We start from the raw sequence: 18,463 nt of genomic DNA, 5'->3' as shown, positions 1-18,463 counted from the left end.
CACCCTAAGGCAGCTTTTCTCAACTTTTTTATCCTTGAGGAGCCCCTGAAACATTCTTCAAGCTTTGAGAAACCCTGGAAGTTGGTTGGGAAGCATGCCCACCCGGGGACCCTCCACTTCTCTCCCCCTCGAGGTCCATCATTGGCCATTTTGGGAGCGGAGGAATGAGTCATATCACCTGATCAATATTTAATACATTTTAAAAATATATAAACTAATTAATTAACTCCCACCATTCAAGAAACCCCAGGTTTTCACAAAGCCCTGGTTGAGAAAGCCTGCCCTAAGGTGATGCTAAGGGGTGGAAGGAAGGAGGAAAATCCTGTTGGCTTGTTAGCAGCAAGCTAGGAGCAGCTGAAGTCCACCTAGGACTTTTCTCACCTCTTTCTGCAGAATTTAGCCTGGGTGGGGCCAGAGGCACAAATCCTTGGGTGCCAATTAGAAGAAGAAGACGAGGAAAGGGAGTAGATTTTCATGCCCCATTTTCCACTGCCTGAAGGAGTCTCAGAGTGGCTTACAATCGCCTTCCCTTTCCTCTCCCCACACTAGACACCCTGTGAGGGAGGTGAGGCTGAGAGAGCCCTGATATTACAGCTCCATCAGAACAGCTCTGTAAGGGCTATAACAAGCCCAAGGTCACCCAGCTGGCTGCTTGTGGAGGAAGAGTGGAAAATCAAACTTGCCTCATCAGATTAGAAGCCACTGCTCTTAAGCACTACACCATGCTGGCTTTCTTGGTCTGTGGCTTGCCACCTGGGACCAGCTATAAGCATCTTGGCAGCACCAGACTAGCTCAGATTTGTTTGCATTTTCTTGTCTTATTTGTTTTGTCATTTGGAATTTGTCTTTATTGCAAGCCTCATGGGATCCTCCAGGCAGAGAAGTGGCCTAAAATGAGTTACCACAAATAGGCACACAAGGGGACTCATATATTCAGGCATATTTTCCAGACTTGAGGTGGTTCAGTCCAGGAAAACCTTTACCAAATGTTTCTGCTGACCATACAAGCCGAACCACATTCTGATCCATTTGAAAGATACACACACACAGATACTCCTTTTAACGACACAGTGCCGCTACATCTCCGTGTTTTTGTAACATGGAATTACACTAATGAGGGACAGATTTGAGAAAGAGCTTTAGAAAATGGCAATGTAGGTCAGATACCACCTGACTGTCCCAGGTGAAACTATGACTCAGATCAGAACATCATAGATGCCCCGCAAAGATTCATGCTTCTTTATGTGTGCCTAGAGACCTGCTAAAAGTATCCCTCATTTCAAGTAACACTCTGCTGGAAAATGCTCACTGATGGCTAAATGGCAGAGAGAAACCGGGAGCATTTCCACACCCTTTAAATATAGCATAACGCTTAACATTAGTAGTAGTTATATTCTGGCCCCTCCACATGACGTCGCCAACATCCAGTGTCTAGGCAGCATCTGACTGGCTGCATCCTCCATTTTAAAGCACCAGTTGGTGAATCCCCAAAAGTGAATTCACCAACATATGTTGCGCTACCTAATGGAGAGCAGCTGGCAGTCCACCAGCCAAAGAAAGGTATGGAGGCTCAAATGCGCCAGGCACCTGCCTTGTCCCACCCCTGCTCCTGCTCCCCTCTTCCGGTGGACAAATGAGCAGGCGATGGAAGAAAGAATTTTCCTCAAACGTCTCTTCTTTGAAGAAGCCTTTCCATCGGACCACGTGGGGGAGCTGAGCGCTCTTCCTCCCTCCCTCTTTCTCTCTCTCTCGAGGCAGGGCGAGGAGCCGCAGTCCCATGGTAAGAGGCAGGCAGCCAGCAAAAAAAGCCCCCAGGCAGGCGCCCCTGCCACCCGCAGCAAGGGAACTCCATAGAGTGTATGCACACACACACACGTGTGTGTGTGTGTGTGTGTGTGTGTGTGTGTGTGTGCGCGCGTGCATGCAGGGGAGGGGAGGCAGTGGCAGAGAGCCCTCACGGGGTAGAGACAGCAGGAAAGGTGAGGAGGGGCCGGGAGGTGCGATTATATGTAGTGTTACACCCCTCAGCTGGTGTAACAATATTTTTAACCATGTGCAGAAATGCCCCTGGTTTGGTTAATATTCATATAGGTATTAACACAGAAGGAAAACACCCAGAAAGACTCTTTTGAAGCCAGCTACTGCTTAATTGCAAAGTTGACATAGAGACTAATAACCGCACTGCAGAATAAGAAGGATTTTTACTTAAGAGAGAGAAGAGGATTTTATGTACCTCTTGTTACAAAAAGGTTTTGCAGGGCAGGCAAATTACAGACCCACAATTCCAATAAACCATTGATCTTTTCCTCAGTATCCCTGGCAGAAGAGGCAGGTAACCCTCCTCATGCAAAGCAGTAGTTCTGAACCAGAAACTAAAGAACAACAGGCTCTTTAGTTCTTTCCTGTCTGGGGACCACATCATCCCTGTGCAGTGTGTTTTGCAGCCATTTATGTTTTTTAAACAAATAAATTGAAGAGACAACCAAAGTATGGCTGGAGAAATTTGGTTTCATACCAAAAAATAATTTACACTGACATATTGGGTATAAGGTCTTCCTTCTCTCCTCAAACCCTGCCTCCCTCAGTCTCCATCCCCAAAATCTCCAGGTATTTCCCAACCTGGAGCTGGCAACCCTCCTAACCAGGAGGGCTCTGAGCATGAAACCTAAAATGCTTCTCTTTGAGGATATTCCCCTGAAAGGATTCATTAATCCAACAGATCCCGTTACTTACGTTGATCAAGGCCATGATCCAGAAGGCGTAAGAGACTCTTGTCACCACGAGTCCTTTTGTGGGCAGGTCATAGTGTGACAGGTTTCCAGGATGATGTGGGACCAGTGACTTCCGGATGTGAGGCAGGTTGCTGCTACCGTTGGCCGTGACATTTGTCAAGATGCAGTTGGTGTCCGACAGAAAAGGGTCAGCAATCAGAGGGCTCAGCAGGGCACCAAAGCCCACAAAGAAGTGAAGAGCCTGCACAAGAGAACAAGCAAACAGGTTTTGACTCCTGGCACCACCCAGCATCTGGCATCTCTGACAACAAAGGCTGGCCAGATGAAGTTGAATCAGGACAAACAATAAGCCAAAAACAATGGATAAAATTCTTGCAGGTAACTTGGAAGGCCTGGATTCTGTTCAAACACCTTCCAGAATTAAGTCTTTTCCTATCCCTGCCGAATAAGAGGAGAAGTTGTTCTTCTCCCTGCACGAAACTATCAATGGTATAGGAGTCCCACGTGGGCCAGAAAGTGATGCTTAATTTGCAACAATGGGTTTTTGTATGATCTTTGAGAGGCCTTTTTGATACTGAGAGCATTTCCACACAGGGTTAAAAATAGCGTTACACTAGATGAGTGGCGTAACGCTACAAATAATTGCGCCTCCTGGCCCCACCTCACCTTTACCACGTCTCACTCTTCTCTGCTGCCATTTCACACTTCTTCCCTTCCACATGTGCAGCTAGAAATGGTGGAAGAGAGCAACGCAATTTATACGTTACTCTCTTCCGCCTGTCAATCAAGCCAGGCAGCCAATCCCTTTTCTCCATGCTTTGAAGGGCCCCCGCAATACCCGCTATTTTTTTTTTAATCAGTAGTTCTCCATTGAAACACCTATGCATCTAATCAAAGATGCATAGTGCTTCTTTATTGCCACCGCTTATATAATCATGATGCTTGCTTCTTTTAAAAATAAATCTCATTCCTGATTGTGGGGGGGGGGAGCTTAGAGTGGGATGCTTTGTGCTACAACTTTGGGGGAAATTTTTTTGGGGGGTGGGAGCAAGGGCGGGATGAAGCAGGTGCCTTTTGTGCATTTGAGCCTCCATACCAGGGGTAGTCAAACTGCGGCCCTCCAGATGTCCATGGACTACAATTCCCAGGAGCCCCCTGCCAGCATTTGCTGGCAGGGGGCTCCTGGGAATTGTAGTCCATGGACATCTGGAGGGCCGCAGTTTGACTACCCCTGCTCCATACCTTTCTTTGGCTGATGGGCTGCTGGCTGCTCTCCATTAGGTAGCACTAAATAGGTTAGTGAATCCAATTTTTGGGATTCACCAACTAGCGCTAAAAAAAAAAAAAAAAACAGAGACATCACCCTGCCAACAAAAGTGTGTTTAGTCAAGGCTATGGTATTCCCAGTTGCAATGTATGGCTGTGAAAGTTGGACCATAAGGAAGGCCGAGCTTCAAAGAATTGAGGCTTTTGAACTCTGGTGCTGGAGAAGACTCTTGCGAATCCCTTTGACTGCAAGGCGAGCAAACCAGTCAGTCCTAGAGATCAGCCCTGACTGATTTTAGAAGGCCAGATCCTGAAGATGAAACTCAAATACTTTGGCCACCTCATGAGAAGGAAGGACTCCCTGGAGAAGAGCCTAATGCTGGGAGCGATTGAGGGCAAAAGAAGAAGGGGACGACAGAGAACGAGGTGGCTGGATGGAGTCACTGAAGCAGTCGGTGCAAACTTAAATGGACTCCGGGGAATGGTAGAGGACAGGAAGGCCTGGAGGATCATTGTCCATGGGGTCACGATGGGTCGGACACAACTTCACATCTAACAACAACAAACTAGCGCTTTAAGAAGGAGAATGTAGCTGCCCGGTTACTGCCCAGACGCTGGATGTTGGCAACATCAAGTGGAGGCGCCAAAATATAATGACTACTTATGGTAAGCGTTACACTATATTTAAAGGGTGAGGAAATGCCCTGAGCATTCTTGCCCTGTTAGATTCAAGCAACTAGTGCATGTTGTTCAATTTCATCTGACCTCTCATTATAACCCAGAGGCTTCATCAGTCAAACCCTGATTGGCAACTGTGGGTTGGTGTATGGCTCCCAACAAGGAATACGCTGGGGGTAGAGGAAGGAATGTCTTCTACAAGGTTCCTTATCTGCTGAATGATACATCCTCCCTCTCATACTCCTCCTCCTCCTCCTTCTTATCAGCTGGGCTAAATCCAAATGCCAGGAGTGACCATGGACAGTGTAAAGACCCCCTTATGGTTGGCATATGCAAGACCCATAATGTGCATGATTCAGCAGCATAAGAAGAATATACTGCAGGGGGCATCAGAGATGTGTGGGAACTTCTTGATATTTTTCAAATAGTGTATGTCTTGATTGGCTCATTGGATACTTCCTTCCTCCCTCCCTCCTTGCTTCCTGAACAAAATAGTTAGACAGACAATTAGGTCTCTTCCCTCTCCTCTTTCTATATATAGAACTATTTTATTATTTTAAGCAGCCTGTTTGCTCCTCTCTCATTGCATATTCAAACTCTGCCAACTCTCAGCAGCAGGTCAAGGTATTTGCTACCTAAGGCAGCTAGCACAGAAGCTGTGCCCCCCCCCCATATCACCACTGCCCATATGCCTGAGGAGATAATCTTCTTTACCTCTTAGTGCCCCCCCCCCCCACATAAGCCACACTCGCTCAACAGGGCTTCTCAAACTCTAATAATCTTGCAGCCAGAAGTGGTGGATGAACTCTTGCACGAAGGAGAAGAAAGAAGAGGAATCTCTCCCACAGCTCTGAAACTGGCATATGAAGCCTGCTGCCATATTATTAAGAATCCTGGGTAAGGAGTACAGTTGTCTCTGGCCAATGATGACAAGTGGCTTCCCCCAAAATCTGTCTCCCAAGGTAAGATCTGTCTCAGGTGGCCTCTTTACACAGCTGGTTCTGGACTTCCTGGTTTGAAAAACTTTGCAGCTTATAGTGACAAATTAGACTGTTTTAACAATTTCTGTAAAACCAGGATTTAATTTATTATTTGATTTTTGCCCCGCCATTATTCAAAAGGGCTCAGGATGGCTGGGAAAAAAATGGATAAAATGCAACATTGCAAACTGCAGCTTTTTTGGAACAGGAAGTGTTCAGTCTCTGTTCTGCATTTGAGGGACACAGTGGGAGAGGGCACGCGAGCCCAAAGCAGCATCTGAAAGCAGCCTTTGTCCAATCTATTGAAAGAAATTTTACATAATAAAACTGATCAGGAGATTATTTTCATTGCAGCAGCATACAAGAGGCACTTCCCTTTCTCCTTCCCTCTCCCACCCACATGAAGCAGCCCCTAAGAGGGTGCCTGTTGGGGAAGGTCAAGAAGGCATCCTCTACAAGGAAAGCACAGCCTTGCTTCCATTCCTATGCACATTTCTACTGATCAATGAAGCAACTACAATTATGTAACTGGGTGACAAGCCTAGTATTTATTACTGTAACGAACACGTCAAAGAGAACAAAGTAGCTCCCTGAACTCAATTATTCGGAACGTAATTACTTCCTAATGCAAACAACTTCAGGCAGACAACACCATTAAAGTTTTGGGTTTACAACACTACCTTCCTGAAGTGCCTGAAAGTATGGGCATCTGTGGATAGCTTTGCTGTGTATATAGGCTTGGATCCATCCAAGATGTTTCTACAGGTGGTAGGAATTCTGCCCACAGAGTGCAATTCCCCCCATCAGAGCCACCTGGAGGGGCGGGGAATAGGACTTCAGAGGCCACCTTGGGTTGCTGTGAGATGAGGAGGCAAGAAACATCTCGCACTGTGGGCAGAATTTCTTCCTCCTTGTCGGAGTGGAATTTTGCAGCTCTCTACCAACTCGGCTATGACATTATTGACTGGATTGGAGCTTCACATTCATTGCACCTGGACAGAGTTCCGCAGCAGTTGAATTGTAATGAGCTCTTTACTGGTTGGATTGTGAGATTATTGACTGGATTTGAGTCTCTCATTCATTGGACTTGTCTGGAGTTCTGTATATCTATGACTATTGGATCCATGTTTAGGTGTGCCTCCACTACTGCTTTTCTTAGTTTAGGGTTGCCAACCCCCAGATGATAGCTGTAGATCTGGGATTACAACTGATCTCCAGGTGACAGGTCTGTTTACCTGGAGAAAATGACCCATTTGGAAGAGGGATTCTATGGCATTGTCCCCTACTGAGGTCCTTCCCCTCCCTAAAACCCAGCTCTTCTCAGTCTCTATCCCAAAATTTCCAAGTATTATCCAACATAGACCTTGGTTCTTCAAACTCTTCCCCCGAGGACACCAAGCCCAAGTCACTGGGCTGGTTGGAGGGGGTCATGACAGGACTGAAGGAAGAGTTATGTTCAGTTCAGTTATGTAACACATTGTTCTACCAACAGAAATTGTTCTGAAGAAGTATCACTGTAACTCACATTGGGGCTCTGGGGCCAGGCAATATGGTGAACCTGTTGGGACTTTATATGGATAGGGAGTGGATGTACTTACATGATGCATCCGGTCTCAGCCCTCATATACTTGCATATAAACCAAACAACATATAAGCTGAGGCACCCAATTTTACCACAAATCTGGGCAAACTTATTGACTCACATATAAACCGAGGGTGGGAAATGGTAAATCATCACAGGCTCTCCCATCCAGCCTCCCCCCCCCAACAAATACAGAAAAATCAAGAGGATGAATAGCTGCTGGTTTATGTACCCCACTCTTCACCCACAGAAACCAAAAGAATAGTTTGGAAGAAGTGATTAAGAAGAGGAAGAAGTGAAGGCAAAAGGGGAAAAAAGATCAGAGTCCCTCAGTCAAACCGTTGATGTCCTACAAGCTGCTAGAGCAGGCTGGCTGGAGCAGGCTTTTATTTCAATTACCATATACACCTGCATATAAGCCGAGGAGGGCTTCTTCAGTGTGAAAAAAGGTTTTTGGCTTATACACGAGTATATAAGGTAAATAAATCCTGTTTCTTGTCTGCATGGAAAATGGGGTCAATATTCCCTTCCCTAAACAAATAACTGAAAAATTATATGGTGTAAGATTCTCTCCTGCTACCTTTTACCTTCTTTCTTTGGGCAACAGAACCTGCACTTCCAATTTAGCACTCAAATGTTAAACTAGGATTAGGAATAGTTCTTGAATACTCCAGATCTCTCTGGGATTTTGTTTCCTCAGCTGTAAAATAGGATAATGCTTAACAAGACAGTGAAAATAAATACTTCAAACAGCAGAGAGAAGGGAGAATTTAGGTAGGCCTAGTACAAGCAAGGAGGGAAAATCAACAGAATTCCAAAATTAAGTAGAAAGAGAGTCTGTTTTGGGGAGGATCTCACCTGCAGGAAGACAGCAGAATCCTTTTGATAGATCTTCACCAGCTGCATATTGGAGAGCGTGTCGATGCATCCCATTGCCAGCCCAGCCATGGCCATGACCACTGCCAGCACCACCACATTGTGGCAGAAAGGGATGATGGCAAAAACCACAGAGATAGCAAGTGATGATGCAAAAAGGGCAAGCAAGGATTGAGCCAACCTGGAACAAACAAAAGAGGCAGAGGTCATCTCTACTGTCTACATCATTTTCAGTCCTATCCTTCTTCCAAGGAGTTCAGGGTTTCAAACAGGATTTTACCAACACTTCTGGATGGGAGATGGGGGTGGAGGTTGGGTTAAACAGATAGCACAGAGCTGCCCCAAGATCACTTCAGTGTGCTCTGAAGTTAAGTAGGGATTTGGCCTTTGGCCTTCTAGTTTTAGTCAGCTCTCTAACCATCACAGTCAACAGACTCTTGCTCTTTCCTTCTATTTTCATTGTTAACTTACATGTCTGAAAGTGGCTACAGCCCCTGAAAAGCTCTTACATAGAAACACAAAGCACTTTGCAGGCAATTACATCTAGGATATGGATTTAAGGGTACTTAACTATATGTTGGATTGTGGCCATCATATGACTCGTCTGGGATTCAGTTTCTCTCCATGGGCCAAGCTCAGTCATCATAAGAACTTAATTGCCCTTAAAACCATTGAAGTCTTTGGGATTACTGTCTGTTATCACTTATATGGTCAGAGTCTCATATTCACTTTGACACAAACAGTATCAGCTGTCTAAAGTCTGCATTGAGGTGGCCCAGGTGCTGTTGTGGATCCATCAGAAGATTCCTGCATGCTACAGTCCTTGTGCCAGTAGACGTGTGGAAAAAATCTTCACCCTAGTCCCCTGAACACACATACACATATCACACCCTGCACCATTTCCCAATAGCACATGATGTTGCTATATAAATTCCCACCCATTTGGGAAACCCTTCCAGGACCATCAAGAAACTTTAGGGTTTCACGAAACCTTGGTTGAGAAAGCTTGAGCTAACCTTTGGGTCCATCAAAAAGGACTGGAACAGGTTTCAAAGTGTAAATAAGCAAATAAACAAGAGAAAGCTAAAAATGGTAAAATGCAGAGCAAATATCAGAATGGATCAAATTAAATGAAATAAAAAGATAGCCTGTCTGAAACATTGAAAGGAAAAGCAATTTCACTGTAAAGGTTGCATTGAGGAACTCACACAAAACTTTCCCTGCAGCAGACAACTTCTATACTTATGTGGTACAAATGCAGGATTCATAGACTGGTATGAAACTTTTTATAATCCTCAGTAGCCATGTGTGGCTGATTTTTATTGCTCATATTTGATAGATTGGGAATTCAAGACTGAATGAAAGGGCCTTCCTATGATTGCTAGTTGCTGCCTGAGTATCACAGTGGGAGCACTTAGTACTGATAGAACTAGGGCCCTACTTAGCAGCCAAGGAACAGCTAGACACATTAGTTAAACAGCATTCTACCATTACACAACCCGAAAATTCTATGCACCATAAAAAGCCAGGTAATTTGCCCCAGCAAATTTGGCCACGGTTATTCACCTTGAGTTTGCAGGTGCAGAATTTTTATTTGCACTTTTGCCTCCACCCCCAAGCAGTTAATGTTCCTGCCATCCTCCCCCCCCCCCCCCCGCCATCTTTAAATACAGCTGGTCAAGCAAGGAATTTCGCAATAATTCAGGAAGCCCTGCTGGACAAGCACAGCTTTTCATGCAGTGTTTAAAGATGCCCAGGGAACAAGAAGAGAGGGAACATTACAGACTCTGGAATAGGAGGAAAGCAGTGCATTATAGAAATGATGAGAGGCAAGTAGGGGGCAGTAGTCCCAGGGAGTTCTCTGTGCAGAGCTACTACTGAACATCTTCATTTTTCTCGTTTAAGTTACATTATTAATTGGAAACATCCTTTAATTAGTGGGGTTGGGGTGGGGAGAGACCCTGCTGTATATCAATTGAGGTATAAGGCTTCAAAGTTCTTATTCTAACTCTTCATTGAAGTGACAGAATGCTGTAATCTCAGGTGTGGCTGGTAAGTACGCTCTCTCCCAAGGTCTTCCCAAAATTAAAATTGGAATACTTTCTCCCCTCTCTCTGAATTTCAGCAGGAAGAATCCCTTGGGAGTGGGCTAAAAGCCATGCAAATTTGCCTGCTACCTCCCAACACTGAGGGCTTGCATAATCTGTTGACCTCATTTTCAAGGAACAAAGCTAACTGTAAAATTTGTTTAAAGTTCTGATTTGAAAGAACAATAAGTCTGACACTGCTGTAACTGTTCTCTTTTATTTAAGACAACAAAGGAATTAAAAATGAAATTTTACTGTTGGTGCTACACAAGAAGAACAAAGTTTTGAAGTCTGAGTGGGGTGAAAAAGGAAAATGTTCATTTGCTGAATAACTGAAGCTTTCTGACAAAACTAACAATGTTTTTAGTGTTTATTGCTGCAAAGAGAATCCAATATATATACCCCAAGAACAAGGAACTGAAAACTGTGAACTACTGAATTATCACATTTGTCATGTCTTCAGTTTTAAAATTATTTAATTCACACCTACCATAAAGTATCTGCAGGATCTGGAAGAGATGACACATCCTTCAGTAACAGCAGTTCAGCAGCTAAACCAACTAAAGAGGGGGCTGAAGTAATCTCTCCCTCAGTGGTTATCTTCAAGCAGAGGCTGGGCAGCCATCTGTCAGGGATGCATTTGCTCTGGATTGCCTACATTGTCTAGACAGCCTAAAAGACACCTTCCAATTCTGCAATTCTAAGACCGTTTATGCACTGGATGTTTCATGCTGGGCTGCAGGTTGGAGTTTTAGTCGTGGCAGGTTACTCTGCCTCTTGCTGCACCCAAACAGGGGAGCATTTGGCCTGGTGCACCTCATCCACCCCCGATTTGTGCTCCTGCAAGAGAGCTGGGGCAATGAAGTTCCCAGGGCATAAACGGTCTAAGAGAGGCAAAAAAGACTGAAGCACAGAGTGGGACTTAAAGCCTAGTTTGTGCCATCAGGGTTTAATTTTTTCTCCTTAACCACAAAGGTCAAAATCTGTCTGATACACTCTGACTTGGATTCCACTTTGAATCTGTAATGCTGGGTAGTCAAATTTGCATGGGTAGGACTGGTTTCCCTGATAGATGCTGACATAATTAAGGGACTTATAAAGACAGCTTTCTATAGGTTACAATACTCTCCTTCATAGCTGTTAAAATCATGCATTTGGAAAATCCTCTTTGATGGAGGTTTGTTTGATATAGATTGTTTGAATGCCTTTGAAGGATAACATTATCCAGTTTTTATTGAGGGAAAAACATCCTGACTGCCTGTGGATGATCCAGTGAGAGAGTTATAGGCTTGCATTAAAGCTACCTTTTCTTGGCAAGGTGTTTGAATGGATTGTGCCAAAGCAGATCGGTTTCAAGAGTGTTGCAGATTGTCAATGACGTTGTGCATAACGGCAAAACTGTAGCGATTTCAATTAGTAACTATTGTGCTATTTTGGACAAATGCTGAACGGCCCCAAGTGCTGACGGTTTTCTTCTCTTTACTTGAAGAACTGCCTGAAAGTACCTTGTGGTCCTTGCCATAGAATGATGGAGGGAGGAATCATCTCCACCACTATGTGGTCTCACCTCAGTGCCCCACTGCTCCTCATGGCCTGCATGCAAAATCAGGCAGAGGCCATTTCATGCTTGCTCCCTACGTCTTACAAAGGCAACAAGGAAATATGTCAACTCTATAGGGGCTCCTGACGCAGTAGAGCAGTGGTCCCCAACCTTTATTAGGCTGGGGACCGGCAGGGCATTGGGCCGCGCCCGCGTGGGCCACGCCCACGTTTCGGGCCGCGCCCGTGAGCTGCACCCGCGAGCCGCGCCTGCGGATCGGGCCGCGTGGGCATGGCCTGCACGGGCGCGGCCTGGCCCTGATTCCCTCTCCCCGCCCTCCCGCAGTAAGTAGCTTCCCGGGCCGCAAGCTTGCGGCCTGGGAAGTTTTTTACTGCGGGGGGGCAGGGAGAGGGAGCCGCGGCCCGGCGCCATGGCCTTTGCGGCCCGGCGCCGGGCCGCGGCCCGCAGGTTGGGGACCACTGCAGTAGAGGGCTCTATTGACTGAAATGAGCTGGAAGACCTAGATTTTGCCATACAATTGAGCCACTTCCCATAGCCTTTGGGGGAGACTGGTCCAAGACATGTTCATACTTCAGGTGGAAGACCCAAATGGCACTGCCCCCCAAGTAATGATATAACAGCATGTGTTTACTCCCAGATGCCTTGTGGTCCAGTGGTTCCAAGATGGGCAAAAAAATGGCACCCACAATTCACATGAAGTTATTGGCACTCCCTGAAAAAGCCAAGGCAGTGGTTTGCTCTGTTTGGCCTTTCTACATAACTAGCTGATGGGACTGGGAGGGCCTTCTGATGAAGATATATCATCTGGCAAGTGAGGACAGCAAAAATGAAGGGAAGTAAACCCTGCCTGTGCTAACTGATACTACTTGCTGCCAGGGCTACCTGGAGCCAAACAGCTTTCATTATGGTCAAGGAGCTGGTCAGCCTTCTGTACTAGACAGCAGAACTCAAACTGGCACAGCAAAGCTTGGAAGCTGCTCAAGAATGAAGGCAGGCTGGCAGGAAGGAAGGAAGGAAAAAACAGACCAGACAGCAAAGCATGCAAAAGATTGGTACAAGCAATATCTCAGTCTGCTGTGTAGAATGAGAGCAGGGGACAAGCAGCACACAACAAGAGGGATGAATTCATTTGCACTGACTGGTGCAATCTTAGCCTCGCTAAATAAAATAGGGCTTACTTCTGAGTAAACCTGCTTCTGATTTTCCTGTGATCTGTGCTCAGGGTGGAATCCTACACAGGTTCTCTACTGGTTTCATGAAATCAGGCACTGGTGACTGACTTCCAGGCTTAATCTCAAAGCACTGAGAACTAGAAACTTCGTTTATTTTAATTTTTTTTAAAAAAAAATCAAAGGCAAGGATCTTGAATACCAGCTCGACAGCTATTTCTGCACTTTTATACAATTGTAATTGTTCCCTTTGAACTGAGAATGACTTGGGTAAGGAAGACTGCAACTAGGCACAAAATTATTTATTTGTTCTTTATTTCATGCATATCTTGCCATTCCCCTCAATGGGGATGCAAAGTAGCTGACATTGTTCTCCTCTTTTTATACTCACAATTCGGTGAGGCAGATTAGGCTGGCCTAAAGTCGCCCAGCAAATTTCGCTGGCAGAAAATCATGAGAAAGTTGCATAAGTAAGTGCTCCCTGGGGAGCTGCAGTGCCATTTATGTACCCAAATGCAGGTTCTGCTCTGCAAAGGATCAGGGCTTGTTCACGTTGACTACTTTTGCCTGTTTGGGGCCTTGCATCTGCTGGTGACCCTGCAAACAGCAAGGGCTGTTCACAGGTGTAGAGAGGAGTGGCACCATTAGCACTCCCACTCATGTTCACATCACAGTATTAGTGGGGGAACATTTAACTCCCTCCCACAGAAATCAATGGAACCAAAAGGGGATAGTTTGGACTAGATGCGCCAATCTGCAAGTGAACCTTTATCAGTATTCTAACCTGGAATCTAATACAAGGGGGAGACCCCGTCCCCCTTTCAAAATTTCTACTAATTTAAGAATTAATTTAATAATTTAAAACCAGGTCAGGCACAAAAGAATTCCTATACGGAAAGTGCTTCCACTACTTGCAACTGCACAGATGTGCCTATGAGCACCAGATGGGGCAATCGATACAGGTCACCTGGTGGTTCTTACACAGGAGGACAGATTTTGCTAGGTTTGATGTGGCCCTAAATTGCGTTTGTAGTTGCAAAATGTAACGACAACGACAACTAGCAGCCAATAATAGGGGGAAAATTTAAGGGCAGGCGCTGAACGAAAAACACTGTTAATCATGCGCCAGCAATAAACCGCCATCTCTGGGGGAACAAGGCACCAGGGGATAAAGCAGCAGAGTCTAGCAACAGATACAGAAGAGATGGGAGCTGTGCCAAGACCGGGGCTCTATGTACATTCTGCAGCATTAACAACTCTTCTAGCCATGTTTGGTATGAGAGCACATTGAGGAATTAAACATTAATCATGATTTGTGAGCTCTTCGGAACAACATACAAATCATTAATACTAAAAGGAGTATGACTAGGGAGGGGGCCGTGGAAAATGGAGATCTCATCTCTAATCTACATCAGAGATTACGAAAATGCTTTGTTATGCAATGCCAGCAGCCAACACAATAACCTGCTCAATGCACAACTGCGTTAATTCCCAGGGTCTGACCATGAGCAGGATGGAGGAATTGCTTGCTTCCTAGGATTATATCCAGAATTCAATTGTCTGCAGGTCCTAAGAGCAAAGCTTTATAGTGCTGTCTGACTGGACTCCCTGGACGAGGTGCTTACAACGGATCAGTGCTACCTAGGGGCATCAGGAACATTAATCAGCCTAATCTAGAGTGCTGCACCCATTTGTCCTGCAGCATCTGCACACTGTGAAGAATAAACTCCAGTGGCACTGCAGGGCAGAGACAGGACATGCCATGCAAGACTGGGGCAGGCTGTACCAGCTATTCAGTGGGGTCACAACAAGGGATGCTCACTGAGGGCCAGACCCTTAGGGCTGCCATGGGGATACTACCACCATTCTAAGGTATAGTGACCATGTGTCCCGACACTCACAGGACGACCACGACTTTGAGGCCAGAGTCCCGCATCCCAGCACATTATTAAAATGTCCCAAGTGGGGGACTCTCTGCCACCCCTGGGCCTGGGAATGGCTCGTGTCGCGTTGCAGAAGTGGTGCGAGCCATTCCTGAACACAGGGGTGCCTCTCAGCCCGCTGGGCTGCCAGTGGGGGCCTCTCCGCCACCCTCTGCCTGCAAACGGCTCGTGCTGCGGCATCAGGGACAGACAAGACCTCCTCTGGAGCTGCACGCTCAGCCTTTTGCAAAGGAGCCAAGCATGGTGCCCGCTTCAGGAAATCGGGCTGCCTGGAGGAAGCAGGGGTAAGACATCACTCAAGCCCGCCAGCCACTCAGCAGGAAGGCCGGGGCTGGAGGAGGGCACCTGGAAGGGAAGCAGCTCTGGGTTTGGGGCGAGTCCTGCTGGAAGTTGAGAAGGAGGGAACCAGCCACCATTATGTTTCAGTTCCTGGTGAGTGCCGGCAAGGGAGCTCGCGGCAGGGGACAGGAAGCCGGCCTGCCACTCGTCCTCCCGGGCTGTTCCTCTCTTATTAGCTGCCAGCCTAAGCATGCCCACGAGTGGAGCCCAATGGGCTTCCTCGGGAGCAAGCCTGCCCTGGGTGGCGTATGCTGCAGGGGTGGAATTGCAGCTGGTTTTTCCAGAGCAGGGCTGGGAGTGCGATAGCAATGCCGCCCCTCGCCAAGGGAACGAAAATCGGGGGTTAAGCCTGAAAGGAGCAAGTGTCTCCCCCTCCAAGCTCCCCTCTCTCCCCCGACCCAAGACTGACCAAGCAGCAGGGCTTGAGAGGTGAGTCTCACTTGAAAGGCCACCTTGTGTTTTCCGCCCTGCAGTCCTTGGGGTTTGTGTTGTGTTGAAAGCTGCTGCCTAGTTTTCTGAGCTACCTGGGGGCCCGTTATGCACCTGCTGGGTAATGCGCTTTCCGTGTGCTTTTGCAGCTGGATTTCCCTGTGCAAAACGGGACAATCCACTTGGAAAGTGCATCATCCAGCGTGTGCATAATGGGGGGGTTGCGACTTTTGGAGGCTTTGAATGGGTGTCAGGTTTAGAAACGAATGGCCTCCTGCCTGGTCGCCTGTCTTTTGTAGCTGTAGTATCTTGTAGCTGTAGTATCCGCATTGCAGATACGGTGCGAACTGTTCCTGGGCCCAGGGATGGCTCTCAGCCCGCTGGGCTGCCAGCAGGGGCCTCTCCACTGTCCCTGGGCCTGCAAATGGTTCGCGCCTTCCCTGACCCTGCTCGCTGCCAGGCCGCCTCTCCAACTCCGCCAGGACCTGCCAGGTAAGCTGCGGCAGGGGAGGGAGCTCTCCTTCCCTTACCCCTTATCCCATTTCAAAGCCCATTTTCCTTAAATGGGCTTTGAAGCTAGTCTCCAGGCCATGCCTGGAGGCTGGCAACCCCTGGTCAATGGTGTCCCTCTTTAACAAATTTAAAATTTGGCCATTTAAAAATGATGTGCATGTCCCATCCTGATCAGGTCACAGTAGTCTTGTTCCCCCTGCCTTTTCAAGTGCCAAAATACCAGGGGTGGGGGGTGGGAATGCAACCATTTTGGCCCATAATAAGGAGCAGGGAGGAGACACAACAGGACCTCAGTTTAAAATGGTGTCGGCATCCTCATGGCTCCCCCGAGAGTGCTGTGACATCTAGTTTGTCCCTTGCATTCAGGGGGTCTTGGGAGGTATGTGACAATGGTGAACAAGATTTACATCTGCACACATTGCCCCTGCAGAACATGAGGCTGCCACTCTGTAAAATGCACCAAAGGGTTGTCCTCTCATCTTTCAGTCTTAGATGGAACCAGCTCCAAGAGAGAAAAGGACAGGCCTTTATGTCATTGCAGCCACCGCACTGTGCAGCACTTTTTTCAATCCATGTTATCTGTGATGCAAATATAAAACCTACATTATCTACAATACCCATTTGCTCTTTAAAAGCTCTCTTTTCTGCTTTAGCATGCACACAGCTAGCTCAAGAGGCATATTAGTATTATGGGCAAAAGCCTCTTAAGTGCTCAGCTAGCACAAGATTCCCGTCTATCAGTATACAGTCAAGGTGGGCACAGCTTTCCAAATGAAGGCTTCACACCAACAGCCAAAATGACTAGCCAAAGCCACCCATCTGGAGGGATGTGGCTTTGGCATCCATGCCCTCTTGGCACACTTCCCAGAAACATCCAGCTGGCCCCTCTTGGAAACTGGACACGACACTAGAGGGGTCCTTTGTCCAGTCCCACAACTTTCTCTCTACCGTCCTATGTTTTGAGAGAGATCTATACATTCTGGATAACCCTTTTCCGAAGCTGATCAGAATTTTCCACATTTCAAAAATGGATCAAACATTAAATGTTTAGACAAATTACTTTGGAATCCAGAACAAATTAAACTGAACAACTGCACAAATCTTAACAAATTGTGAGCAAAGCCCTGGCAGGACTATACAACCACACATACCCTACTCCTAGGCAGCATGGGTGGAACCATGTGTACAAGGAAAAAAGAATTCTTCATGAAAGTCTAATCTGGGGACAGGACATGGCACAGTGGTAGGTCCCAGGCTCAGAGTCCAGTTGAAAAGGATGAGGTAGCAGGAGATGCCCTGAGACTTCACAGAGAGTGGTGGTATATAAGATGAATGAATTAATGAGTAATTTTTGTAAAATCCCTACTTCATTAAAAAAAAACATTTATATTCCACCCTTCCTTGTGGTTCAACTATTAAGAAGTTTACTTTAAACCAAAAATAAAGTTCACTTCAAGCCTCAAATCTCTCCCCCTCCCTCTCTCTGAAAAGATGCCTGCCACTCAAAACCCCCTCAAAACCCCCGGCAAACAGGCAGTCCTTGAAGCACCTCCTGAAGAACTCCAAGGAGGCCCTCCTTGGGTTGCCAGCTCTGGATTGGGAAATACCTGGGGAGTTGGGGAGTAGAGCCCAAGAAAGGCACGGTTTGGAGAGGGGCAGGGCTTCAATGAGGCATAGTGCCATGGAGTCCACCTTCCAAAGTGGCCATTTTCTCCAGGGGAACTGAACCCTGTCACCTGGCAATCAGTCATAATCCCAGGAGCTTTCTATGCACCACCCGGAGGCTGGCAACTCTAGCCCCCCACTTCTTCAGGGAACCTGTTCCACAGAGCTGGAAACGCAGTGGAAAAAGCCTGGGCTCGGTGGATTCCAGATGGGTCACCCTAAATGGTGGGATGGCCAGTTGTGAAGCCCAGGAGAGCTGCTGCCATCACAGCAGGCAGTATTGATTTTGAAAGACCAATGGTTGGACTTCGTAAGAGGCAGCTTCATGCACAAAGGTTCAAGCCCAGCATCTTCCAAAGGATGAAGTGGGGGCTGATATGAAAGAGACCCTGGAGAGCCCCTGTGAGTTGGAGTAGACAGTATTGACTATGGCATTTCAGGAGCCTGATACAACTTCTCGTATGAACTCAGAGATGTCTGAGGCAAGCCAGCACAGAGAAACCAGGTAGGGCCAAAGACAGAGCGGGAGTAGCAGAGAGACAACATATTGTGCAAGTGTGCTGGGAAAAAAGGCCCTGGAAAAGCACCAAAAGCAATGGTAGGCTTCTCTGTGCTCGCAAAGCCAAGGGAACGAAGCTGCAGA

At 46.8% G+C, this 18,463-nt stretch overlaps 1 protein-coding gene across 1 annotated transcript in view; it reads right to left on the bottom strand.

Annotated features, from left to right (window-relative positions):
• SLC60A1 (solute carrier family 60 member 1) overlaps positions 1-18,463 on the bottom strand; it is a 59,533-nt gene that overhangs the window by 28,312 nt on the left and 12,758 nt on the right. The window contains exons 2-3 of the mRNA XM_077334734.1: positions 8,097-8,295; positions 2,734-2,973 (exon numbers count right to left, since the gene is read on the bottom strand). Coding sequence (XP_077190849.1) covers positions 2,734-2,973; positions 8,097-8,295 — 439 coding nt within the window. The remainder of the gene's footprint in view (positions 1-2,733; positions 2,974-8,096; positions 8,296-18,463) is intronic.

This window comes from Paroedura picta, chromosome 4 (assembly GCF_049243985.1).
Source record: "Paroedura picta isolate Pp20150507F chromosome 4, Ppicta_v3.0, whole genome shotgun sequence".
NCBI lineage: Eukaryota > Metazoa > Chordata > Lepidosauria > Squamata > Gekkonidae > Paroedura > Paroedura picta.
The sequence above is the reverse complement of the archived record's forward strand: the minus strand, read 5'-3'. Positions and strand labels throughout refer to the sequence as shown.